The sequence below is a fragment of the Otolemur garnettii genome, unplaced genomic scaffold (assembly GCF_000181295.1).
Source record: "Otolemur garnettii isolate 467f Iridium unplaced genomic scaffold, OtoGar3 scaffold00043, whole genome shotgun sequence".
Taxonomy (NCBI): Eukaryota; Metazoa; Chordata; class Mammalia; order Primates; family Galagidae; genus Otolemur; species Otolemur garnettii.
The window spans coordinates 4,740,328-4,751,588 of record NW_003852438.1 but is presented as its reverse complement, the minus strand read 5'-3'; the positions used below and the strand labels follow the sequence as shown (position 1 = coordinate 4,751,588).

The 11,261-nt window shown below is 38.4% G+C and overlaps 1 protein-coding gene and 1 non-coding gene across 2 annotated transcripts in view; one reads left to right on the top strand and one right to left on the bottom strand.

Annotated features, from left to right (window-relative positions):
* The window catches only part of FAM186A (family with sequence similarity 186 member A), a 68,507-nt gene that overhangs the window by 23,939 nt on the left and 33,307 nt on the right, over positions 1 to 11,261 (top strand). Inside the window, exons 2-3 of the mRNA XM_003790369.1 lie at positions 7,159 to 7,378; positions 8,548 to 8,718. Of these exons, the coding sequence (XP_003790417.1) occupies positions 7,159 to 7,378; positions 8,548 to 8,718 (391 nt within the window). The remainder of the gene's footprint in view (positions 1 to 7,158; positions 7,379 to 8,547; positions 8,719 to 11,261) is intronic.
* On the bottom strand, positions 7,577 to 7,717 carry LOC111725580. Its single transcript, XR_002773614.1, has one exon. It is a non-coding gene; the product is annotated as a U4 spliceosomal RNA (small nuclear RNA).

Sequence of the window (11,261 nt, the reverse complement as noted above, 5' to 3'; positions counted from 1 at the left end):
GCCTTAGCCGGTTGAGCCACAGGCGCCGAGCCCCCTTTGTATATTTTCAAATAACCTATTTACAGATTCATAGTTTCTTTCTTCTGCTTGGACAGTTCTGCTGCTAATGCTCTTTATTATATTTTTCATTTCATTAATTGTATTTTTCTGCTCCAGAATTTGTTTGCTTTTTTCAATATGATTTCTATCTCTTTAAAATTTCTCACTTTTTTCATTACTTGTTTTCCTGTTTTTTGTTGAATTCTCTGTATATTAAAGTTTTCTGTGCTTCTTTAAATAACTATAGTCATTAATTACAGTGCTGTATGCCAACATTTTGGGTAATGACAAACCGCATATAGAACAGTAGTCCATATTTTTACTATATCTTTTCTGTGTTTAGAGATGTTTACATACAAAAACACCATTGTGGTACAGTTGCCTACTGTATTTAGTTGTAATAGCCTATACTATATAATCATAGTGTGTAATAGGCTATACCATCTAGGTTTGTGTAACTACATTCTATGATGTTCACTTGACAGAATTGCTTAATGCATTTCTCAGAATATATCCCCATTATTAAGTTACTCAAGATTGTATTTTAAATTCTTTGACAGGCAGTTCATTTATCTCCATTTCTTTGGAGTTGGCTACTGGGAGATTATTCTGTTCTTTGATGGGTAATGTCTCTCCTTGGTTTTTTATGTTTCTTATTCTGTTTTGTTGTCTGAACATTTGGTGGAGAAATACCCTTTTATAGACTTTATAGGATGTTGTTATCAGAAAAAAGATCTTCCTGTATGGGGGGGGCAAAAAAAATGACTGGGTGGGGTACAGAAATTCTGGCACTAGTGAAGGTATAGAATCCATGCAGCTCTGTCAGCTGAGGTTAGTGTTGACAAAGATTATGAGCTTTGTCGTAATCAGGGATCTTCAATCTCCAGCACTATGGATGTCTACAATCGTGCAATCGTGGTAAAGGCTGTTGAGTCTTTGGTGGATATGGCTGCTAGGGTCCTCCCAATGCCTTTTTCTCCCCCCTAGGGAGTTGTGGCTGAAGAATCCTTATTAGCACTGGGACTGGCTTGTGATGGCAGTGGTCCTGGTATCTGATAAGTGGCACCTGTGGAGCAGCCACAGAGTGGAGGCCTGAAACATGGGTTCATATGGAGAGACCAAGATGGTAATGGCACTGGTACCCAGTGTACAGGCATCCCACTGCCATGTTGGTAATGGTGTATAAAGCATGAGTGCTTGTGAAGCAGCAAGCAAGCCAGGGATGGGAGCAGAGAGCTACAGTGGCTGTGTGGTTTGGGTGGGGCGTAGTTTTCTATGGTGTCTGAGCTGGTGACCGGAGTATGGTCATGCAGAGACCTTGCCTCCAGGGTGTGAACTAGTTTACTATGGCTCCATTGTCTGAGGTGCAGATGAGAACAGTGCTGCCACAGAATCCGGTCTAGTCACTCATGGAGTAGCCACAGTTCAGGAGTCAGGAGAAAGAAAGTCTTTGTAGAGGTGATTACATTAAGTGTCTTGTTTTTTTTTTTTTTTTTAATTTTTGAGACAGAGCCTCAAGCTGTTGCTCTGGGTAGAGTGCTGTTGCATCACAGCTCACAGCAACCTCCAACTCCTGAGTTCAAGAGATTCTCCTGCCTCCGCCTCCCAAGTAGCTGGGACTATAGACACCTGCCACAATGCCCAGCTATTTTTGGTTGTAGCCGTCATTGTTGCTTGGTGGGCCGGGGCTGGAATCAAACCCGCCAGCTCAGGTGTATGTGGCTGGTGCCTTAGCCACTTGAGCCACAGGCGCTGAGCCATATTAAGCATCTTGAGGTGGAGATATTATCTTGGATTGTTTGATTGAGCCTTAAATGCAATCACAAGTGTCCTTGTAAGAGAGAGGTAGAAGGAGTTTTCATATACACAGCGTAGAAAGCAATGTGAAGACAACAAAGACAGATTTGAAGGTGCTGACCTTGAAGATTGTAGCATGTGGCCACATGCTGGCAGCCACCCAAAACTGGAAGAAACAACAGATTCTGAAGGGAGTACAGCCCTGTAAATATCTTGATTTCAGCCCAGTGATGCAGATTTTGGATTACTGATAGCCAGAACTGCAAGAGAATAAGTTTCTATTGTTGGGCGGGCTTGGTGGCTCATGCGTGTAATCATACCACTCTGGGAGGCTGAGGGTGGATTGTCTGAGCTTATGGGTTTGAGACCAGCCTGAGCAAGAGACCCCATCTCTAAAAATAGCTGGGCATTGTGGTGGGTGCCTATAGTCCTAGCTAATTAGGAGGCTGACACAGGAGGATCACTTGAGCCCAAGAGTTTGAAGTTGCCATGAGCTATGATGTCATGGCACTCTCCCGAGGGGGACAAAGTAAGACTCTGTCTCTAAAACATAAAAAAATAGGCTTGGCGGTTAGGGCGCTAGCCACAGAAACCTGCCAGGGCCTGACAAACAATGACAACGACAACAACAACAAAATAGCCAGGTGTTGTGGCAGGCGCCTGTAGTCCCAGCTACTTGGGAGGCTGAGGCAAGAGAATCACTACAGCCCAAGATTTTGAGGTTGCTGTGAGCTGTGATGCCACCGCACTCTCTACTAAGGGCAACAAAGTGAGATTCTGTCTCCGAAAAATAAATAAATACATACATAAAAATAAAGAAACTGTTAATTGTCGTAGAAAGTGATTGTACCATTTCATGTTGCCACCAGCAGTGCATGAGAATTCCAGCTGCTCCTCATTTTTTGGCCAACACTCAATTTGGTCAGGCTTTTTCATTTTAGACATTCTAATATTTTGTATTTTTCAGTCTATATATATCTTGCACCTATTTTATTAGATTTATACCCGAGTATTTCTTTCTTTTTTTTATAGAAAGAATTCTTACATTTGCCATTCTTTGGTGACCCAATGGAGAAATAGACATGTTATAATAAAATATTCTCTGTCTTTTTATCACGAAGTTTAAGGAAAAAATAAAAAAATTCTTTTTAAAATTTCAATAGTTTTAGAGGGTTGCAAGTGGAGTTTTGTTAACATAGATATATTGCATAGTGGTGAAGTCTAGGCTTTTAGTGTACCCAGTACCCCAAATAGTGTAATTGTACCCAACAGGTAATTTTTCATCCCTCACCTTCCTCCCATCCTCTCCCCCTTTGAGTTGCCAATATCTGTAGAACTTCTAGTACTACCTTCAATAGAGGTGGTAAAGAGTGGGCATCTTTGCCTTTTTAGAAGAAAAGTTTGCAGTTTTTTACCATTTGGTATATTACCTTTGTGCCTTTCATATATGGCCTTTATTATGTTGAAGAAGTTTCTTTCTTTTCTTTTCTTTCTTTCTTTTTTTTTTTTTGCAAGCATAAAACCAAGTTTATTGAAGAAGAGATAGGTTCACAGAGCAAGAGCAAGATACAGGTTTACAGAGTAAGATATGCTCACCATAAACAATGACTAGGTTCCCATTATCACAAGAAGGAAAAGGCTCTGGTAATAGTCTGGGGTTCTTTTTTATGAAAAGAACTTTTTTATACTGAGTGGGGCCCAAAGAGATTTCTTTCTATTTCTAATTTGTTGTATTAAAGGGTATAGAATTTTGTCAAATGCTTTTCTGTATCAATTGAGCTGCTCGTGTGTGTGTGTAACTTTCTGTTAATTTGGTATATTACATTGATTTATCTATGGTAAACCATCTTTGCATTTCAGGAATAAATCACACTTGGTCATGGTGTATAATGGTTCTAGTGTGCTCTTGAATTATTTGCTAGTATTTTGTGGAGTATTTTGTATTTTTGCATCTAGAATGTTGGTCTGTAGTTTATCTTCTTTCTTTCCTCCCTTCCTTCCTTCCCCTTGTCCCCTTCTTTCTTTTTCTTTCTTTCTCTCTCTCTTTCTCACTCTCTTTCTTGCAGTACTTTTGGCTAGCTACAAAGAATGAGCTGAGGAGTGTTTCTTCCTCTTCAATTTTCTGGGAGACTTTAGGAGGAGTTGGTAATATTTTTTCCCTGACTACTGTGCTATGGTTAGCTTGCATATTCTTTCTCACTTGACTTTAGCAAACTTTGTCTCTGCTTAGCTTGTATATTCTTTCTCACTTGGCTTTAGCAAACTTTGTCTCTGCTGTCCTGTGTTCCTGACTTAAATTACTTGCTGCAACTGTATCATCTCTGTTTTCTATATTCTCCTGATGTCAAATCAGTATCATCTCTGTTTCTGATTGCAATATTTCCAGCACTAACATCTGATTGATTATTCCTTTTGCATGATGCTTTGATTTGCAAAATTAAAATCTTACTCTTATTGTAAAAAATATAGGGCAAGTTCAGTTTATTAGAAGTCAAAATGATAAAGTTAGGAAGAGTGAACCAGTGGTTCTTAATTCTATTAGATTTACTGTGCCCTTTTACAATATTTTTAAAATATTGTAAATATCCCATTTATTCCTCTAAACTGACACTTATAGATTAAACTATACCCATATTTTTAGAACATTAATATAAACATGACAATAAGTAAAAAGAAAGTAATTTCCATACGCATTTCAATAAATAAATCATAGAAATCAACAGTTTGGCTAGGCATGATGACTCACGCCTGTAATCCCAGCACTCTGGGAGGCTAAGCCTGAAGGATTGCTTGAGCTCAGGAGTTTGAGACTAGCCAAGCAAGAATGGGGCCCTGTCTCTACTAAAAATAGAAAAATTAACTGGGAGTTGTGGTGGGTGCTTGTAGTCCCACCTACTTGGGAGGCTGAAGCAGGAGGACTGCTTAAGCACAGGAGTATGAGGTTGCTGTGAGTGAGGCTGATGCCATGGCACTGTAGCCTGGGGCAACAGAGTAAGACTCGATCTCAAAAAAAAGGAAAAAAGTAAATCTTAGGTCAAACTTTGCTAGAAGTTAAAAGGCTTGCATCTATATGTGATTAAAATAAATATGAAATTAAAATGAATATGAAAATAGAATTAAAATAAATATGGAGATACAAATGTAGGGAGATTCAAGTTTGGCATGAAATACTATTAACTATCGAATTGCTGTTGGTACTACAGTGTTCCAGAATGGTGAAACTTGCTTGGAGAAACTTTAAAGAACGTTTTTTTCTTTGATTTACATTGTATTTGTATTCCTGGAAATTTCAATGTAAAATTGAACTGGGCAAAAAAGTACACTTTGTGTTTATATTTTATTTATTTTGAGAAAAAGACTCACTCTGTCGCCCTGGGTAGAATGCCATCGCTTTATCATAACTCACAGCAACCTCAAACTCGCAATTCTCCTGCCTCAGCTTCCCCAGCAGCTGGGACTATAGGCGCCTGCCACAACGCCTGGCTTATTTTTCTATTTTTGATAGAGATAGGGTCTTTCTCTTAATCAGGGTAGTCTCTGAACTCCTGAGCTCAGGCGATCTACCCACCTTTTCTTCACAGAATGCTACGATTAAAGGCGTGAGTCACTGTGCCCAGGCTGGTTTTATATTTTAAAAGGAGTTTAGTTCTGGGCTTGGCTAATCATAAACAATTTTTTTCTTTTTTTTACCTACACGAATGTTCAAGGGGACATTAAAGGTCACACAAGATATGGATGGGACAGTTCTTCATTGTGTGGTACTGTTTACTGCATTGTAGGGTGGAGTAGCATTACTTAGTACTTGTACTAGACTAAATACCCTCTTGATCATTGTGACAATGGAAAATGCTTCTACAAATTTCTAAATGTCACATATGAGGCAGGAAGAACTTCCATCAAGAACTGCTAGGACTGGGCCAGGCACGGTAGCTCATGCCTGTAATCCTAGCACTCTGGGAGGCTGAGGCAGGTGGATTGCCTGAGCTCATGAGTTCAAGACCAGGCTGAGCAAGAACCAGATCCCTCTATCTCTAAAAATAGCCAGATGTTGTGGAGGGTGCCTGTAGTCCCAGCTACTTGGGAGGCTGAGGCAGGAGGATTGCTTAAGCCCAAGAGTTGGAGGTTGCTGTGAACTATGATGCCACAGCACAGCACTCTACCGAGGGAGACAAAGTGAGACTTTGTTTCAAAAAAAAAAAAGAAAGAAAGAAAAAGAAAAAAAGAAAGAACTACTAGGATGAAGTGATGGATAAAGAAATTTGTTCGGCTTGGCTCTTGTGGCTCAAGTGGCTAAGGCGCCAGCCACATACACCTGAGCTGGCGGGTTTGAATCCAGCCCGAGCCCGCCAAACAACAATGACGGCTGCAACCAAAAAACAGCCAGGCGTTGTGGCGGGTGCCTGTAGTCCCAGCTACTTGGGAGGTGGAGGCAGGAGACTCGCTTGAGCCCAGGAGTTGGAGGTTGCTATGAGCTGTGATGCTATGGCACTCTACCCAGGGGGACAGCTTGAGGCTCTGTCTCAAAAAAAAAAAGAAATTTGCTTATAAGGTTCTATTTTTTCTTTACATATATTCAGTGTAGTCAGCTGATAAGATTCTTGTGGAAAGGAGATAATTAAATAAAAGCCATGTTTGAGGAATATTCTGATATCTACTTTCCAGGTCTTAGGGACAGGTAAGGAAGCAAAAAAAGAAGTAACTTGCTTTTCCAGTACCTGTGATTTACAAAGCATTTTCCATGTTATACACTTCACATCAGCAGTGAATTTAGTATCTACACCATTTTAGAGAGGAAGTAGAGGAAGCTCATAAATATTGTGACTTTTTTTTTAATTTATATTTTTAAACCGTGTTATTATATCGCCCTCAGTAGAACGCCATGGCGTCACAGCGCACAGCAATCTCAAATGCTTGGGCTTAAGTGATTCTCTTGCCTCAGCCTCCCAAGTAGCCTGGACTACAGGCGAAGAAGAATTTTTTTAAAGAGAGATCTGATAGTACTTGAGAAGGCTGAGGCAGGTGGATTGCTTGAGTCCAAGAGTTTAAGACCAGGCTGAGAAAGAGCAAGAGATTCTGTCTATGCAAAAAATAGAAAACTTAGTTGGGGATAGTGGGGCATTCTGTCTCAAAAAAAAAAAAAAAAAGGTTGGGGGTCGGGAGAGCACTAGGAGACTCATAGTAAAACTAAAATTAGTGAGACTTTAATTAGAAAGCTTTATTCTATTGACATTGTCTATTCATTGACATTCTGGGAAGAAAGGTAACCAAAGAGTTTTTAAATACTGAGGATTTATTAATACATTTCCCCTTCCTGTCTTACAGGATATTGATATGCAGTTGAAGGAGATCATGGAAAATGTGAATAATATAATAATTCGCTATGCTGTTGATCTTAATATGTCTACGGGAAGGAGGAGCTCCCTTACAGAGTTTAAGAAAAGAAAGAGAACGTATTTTTTAGACAAAATGGCTACTTATGCAAGGAATGCTGAAGTTAGAGAAAAGACTCTTGCCCACATTCTGTCCTGGCTAGAAGAATGGAGTAAGTTTCCAGAAGTGTTTCAGGGAAAGACCACAAAGTTGATGAAAATGGTAGAGAAGAGAATTTATATGTAAATTCAGAAGGATTAATTAGACTAACAAAGAAAACACTAAGGAGGTTATTCAGACAGTTGTCCTCTGTTCTAGTAAAAATAAAAGTGTATATATATATATATATATATTTTTTTTTTTAATTCGGTCTCTGTAGAGAACATCAAAAATTGCTAGTGCCGACTATATTGCAAGTTGTCACAGTGGGTTATTGGGAAAAGTTTTCAATTAGCAATAATCGTGCCTGAGATAAAACTCATGGGCTATGATGCTGCCACTGCGCAAAGCTAGAAAAGTATATTTTTATTCACTTAGTGCTAGCCATTTTGGCCTTCTGGCTTTTTTCAAGCATGCCAGCATGTTTCTCCTGCCCAGTGTCTTTATGCTTACTATTCCCTTGCTGGTGACATTTCCCTCCAGATAGTCCTATGACTCATTCCCTGCTTAAATTTAACTTTAAAATGAGGTCTTCTCTGACCATCCCTATTCCCTCTCTTTCTTCTTCTTTTTTTTTTTTTCTATTCCCTTTCACTTGGCTCTCTCCATTACCCTTTACCCGTCCTTATTCTTGTCTATAGCATTAGTATTTAACATATATAATTCACTTTTTAGTTTGTGTCTCTCTCTTTTGACTAGAATGTAAACAGTATGAAGTCAGGGAAGTTATTTTATTTAATGCTATCAGCTTCTAGAAGAGTACATGGCAGAGTATATACTGGTTGAATAGAAGAATGAATGAGATGAGAATACAAAAAAATGGAATTTAATTTGTTGCAAGAAATCTTATGTAACAAGACTGATAAATACTAGATAACTTACCAAAGGCATTAAATGGGATTTAGATCCCCAATATTAATACATACACTCTCATTTTAGATACTTACTTGTCTGGAGTCAGGGAACTAAACCAAATAAAGACTTTTTACCTTGATTTATGTTTTCCTGTCCAATACTTATTTATTCGGCTTTCTGTTCTAAATCTCTTTGTTTTAAATTTCTTTATGGAGAAAAGCCCCAGGATGGTAGTATGAGATACCTATTTTCCCCAATAATACTATATGGAAGCTTATATAATAATTTATCTTTCTGTACAAAAGTAATTGTTTTTTTCTCTTCAAGATGCCATTTTGTCAGAGATGACAGTAATTGATGCTGATGAATACCACCGCTGGATGGTGCAAATGGAGATGTTACCAGAGACATTAAAAGCTATTGAAAACAATGTCAAGATCCTGAGCAGATTTACTTTAGCTCTCCTTGAAGAAAAGAAGAAACGAAAGAAGAAAACAGGTAAGGGTACTTTATGACTTTAGAAACGGAGTTTGATGTTTTTCTAAAAATAGCCTTATTGATGTATAATTTGTAAGTACAATTAATGATTTTTAGTAAGTTTATAGAGTTTTGCAGTGATCACCACTATCCAGTTTTAGAACCTTTCCCTTATCCCAAAAAGATCCCTTTTTGGGGGGGGACAGAGTCTCATTATGTCACCCTTGATAGAGTGCTATGCCATCAGAGCTCACAGCAACCTCAAACTCTTGGGCTTAAAGCAATTCTCTTGCCTCAGCCTCCCAAGTAGGGAGGACTGCAGGCGACCGCCATAACGTCCAGCTTTTTTTTTTGGTTGTAGTCGTCATTGTTGTTTGGCAGGCCCAGGCTGGATTTGAACCCACCAGCTCTGGTATATGTGGCTGGCACCCTAGCTGCTGAGCTACAGGTGCCAAACCTCCTATTCTTTAGTATTTCTTGTAAGGCAGGTCTGTTAGCAATAAATTTTCTCAGAATTTGTTCATCTGGGAATGTCTTTATTTCACCCTAATTTTTAAGTAGATTTTATTTTTTGGAGCAGTTTTAAAGAAAAACTAGGGAAAAAAGTTGTCGTGTATCTGCCCACAATTTTCTCTTCCATTTTTTTTCTTAGCTCCTTAGCTAGGCAATCCCCTACTATTAATATTTCCCATTAGTATATACTTTTGTTACAATTACAACATTGATACATTAACTAAATTCTGCAATTTAGTCAGAATTCCTTATTTTTACCTAAATTTCCTTTTCTGCCTCAGGATCCCATCCAGAGTACCACATCACATTTAGTTAGTCATGTCTGCTTAGGCACCTCTTGACCGTGACAGTTTTGAGAAGTACCAGTTGTAGAATGCCCATCTATTGGAATTCTTCTGATGGTTTTCTCATGTTAATCCTGGTGTTATGGGTTTTGAGGAGAAAGATCACAGGCATAAAGTGCCATTTTCATCACATCATATCAAGGTTATATACTATCGAATGATTACTGACTTGATGTTGCCATTGATAACCTGGCTAAGGTAATGTTTATCAGGTTTTGCCACTGTAAAGTTATCCTTTCCCTTCCTTTCTTTACTGTTGTCTTGCAGGGGTGTCCAACCTTTTGGCTTCTCTGGGCGTATTGGAAAAAAGAGTCGCTCTGGGTACACATTAAATATACAAACACTAACAAAAGCTGATGAGCAAAAAAAAAAAAAAGGACTGTGCATAATTTTTTTGATATCTACCACCACAGATAAGCAAAAAGCTGTCACATAATCCACATGTGGCTTATAAGCTGCAGATTGGCCACCCCTGTGAGGGAAGTCTAAGGATGCAGCCCATGCTTAAAGAATGGAGTTACACTTTCCTTCCTTTAGAATGGAGCATCAACATAAATTATTTGAAATTCCCATGTAGGGGAGATTTTTCTCTTCTCCCATATTAATTAATTTATTCAACTATTTATATCAAAATGGACTCACAAATATTTATTTTATACTTTGGGTTATCACATATAATCCAGTACTAGTTTATTTTCTTGCTTAAATCATTCCAGCTTTGGCCATTGGGAGGTCTTTCAATTATTTCCTTTGCCCCTTTGACATACTTCTATCAACATAGGCTTTTGTTTGGTTGGATTTTTAGCACTTTCTTACTTTCTGTATTACAAGATGCTTTGGACTCATCTTGTGTATTTCCTGTCCCAGTCCTAGAATCAACCAATTTCTTCAAGGATTTCTGCTTCCCTTTATTGGGGTATAGTATTAAAAACCAAGGTCTGGGTGTTAGGTATGCTCATTGCTACTGTGGTTTTATTTCTATTAGGCCTTCTTAGCTGACAGAGCAAAAGAATATCCATACATGTACTAATCCATGAATATACATATATCTCTAAATATTTCTGTACATAAACATCTGTAACTATACTCAGCCAAACAGAAGTCTTTATGTCTCCAACTGTACTCCATTAACACATGGACCATCCTAGCTTCCGCCCTTTGATTACCTGTGGACGCCCAAATAGCAGGAAACCTAGTTTCCACTATCTGCCATCTATTTACCTAATTATTAAATTCCAGTCTACATATATAGCAGTGTCAGAATTGTTAATCCCTACCCTCCATGAGAAATTATCAACTAGAGTATAATGCTTATGAGTTGTTCCTTTTGCCCTTGGTTTTATAGACTCAGCCAGGCCTGGTGGCTCAGATCTGTAATCCCTGTACTTTGGGAGGCTGAGACAGGATAATTTTTTGACCTCAGGAATTTGAGGCTGCAGGGAGCTACGATTGTGCAGTTGCTCTCCAATCTGGACAACAGAGTAACAACCTGTCTCTAAAAAAAATTTAAAAATTAAAAAGAAATAAAAATTAAAACTATATAAATAAAAAAATAGTTTTATAGACTTCATTCAATTCTAGAATTACTTAGGTCAGCACCTTCCCTCCACTCTACCTTCACTGAGATTGTATAGGTTTCTAATAACAGTCTCTTGTCACAGTGTACATTTCTTCCTAAAGTACCTTGACTTCTTTTTTTTTTTTTTT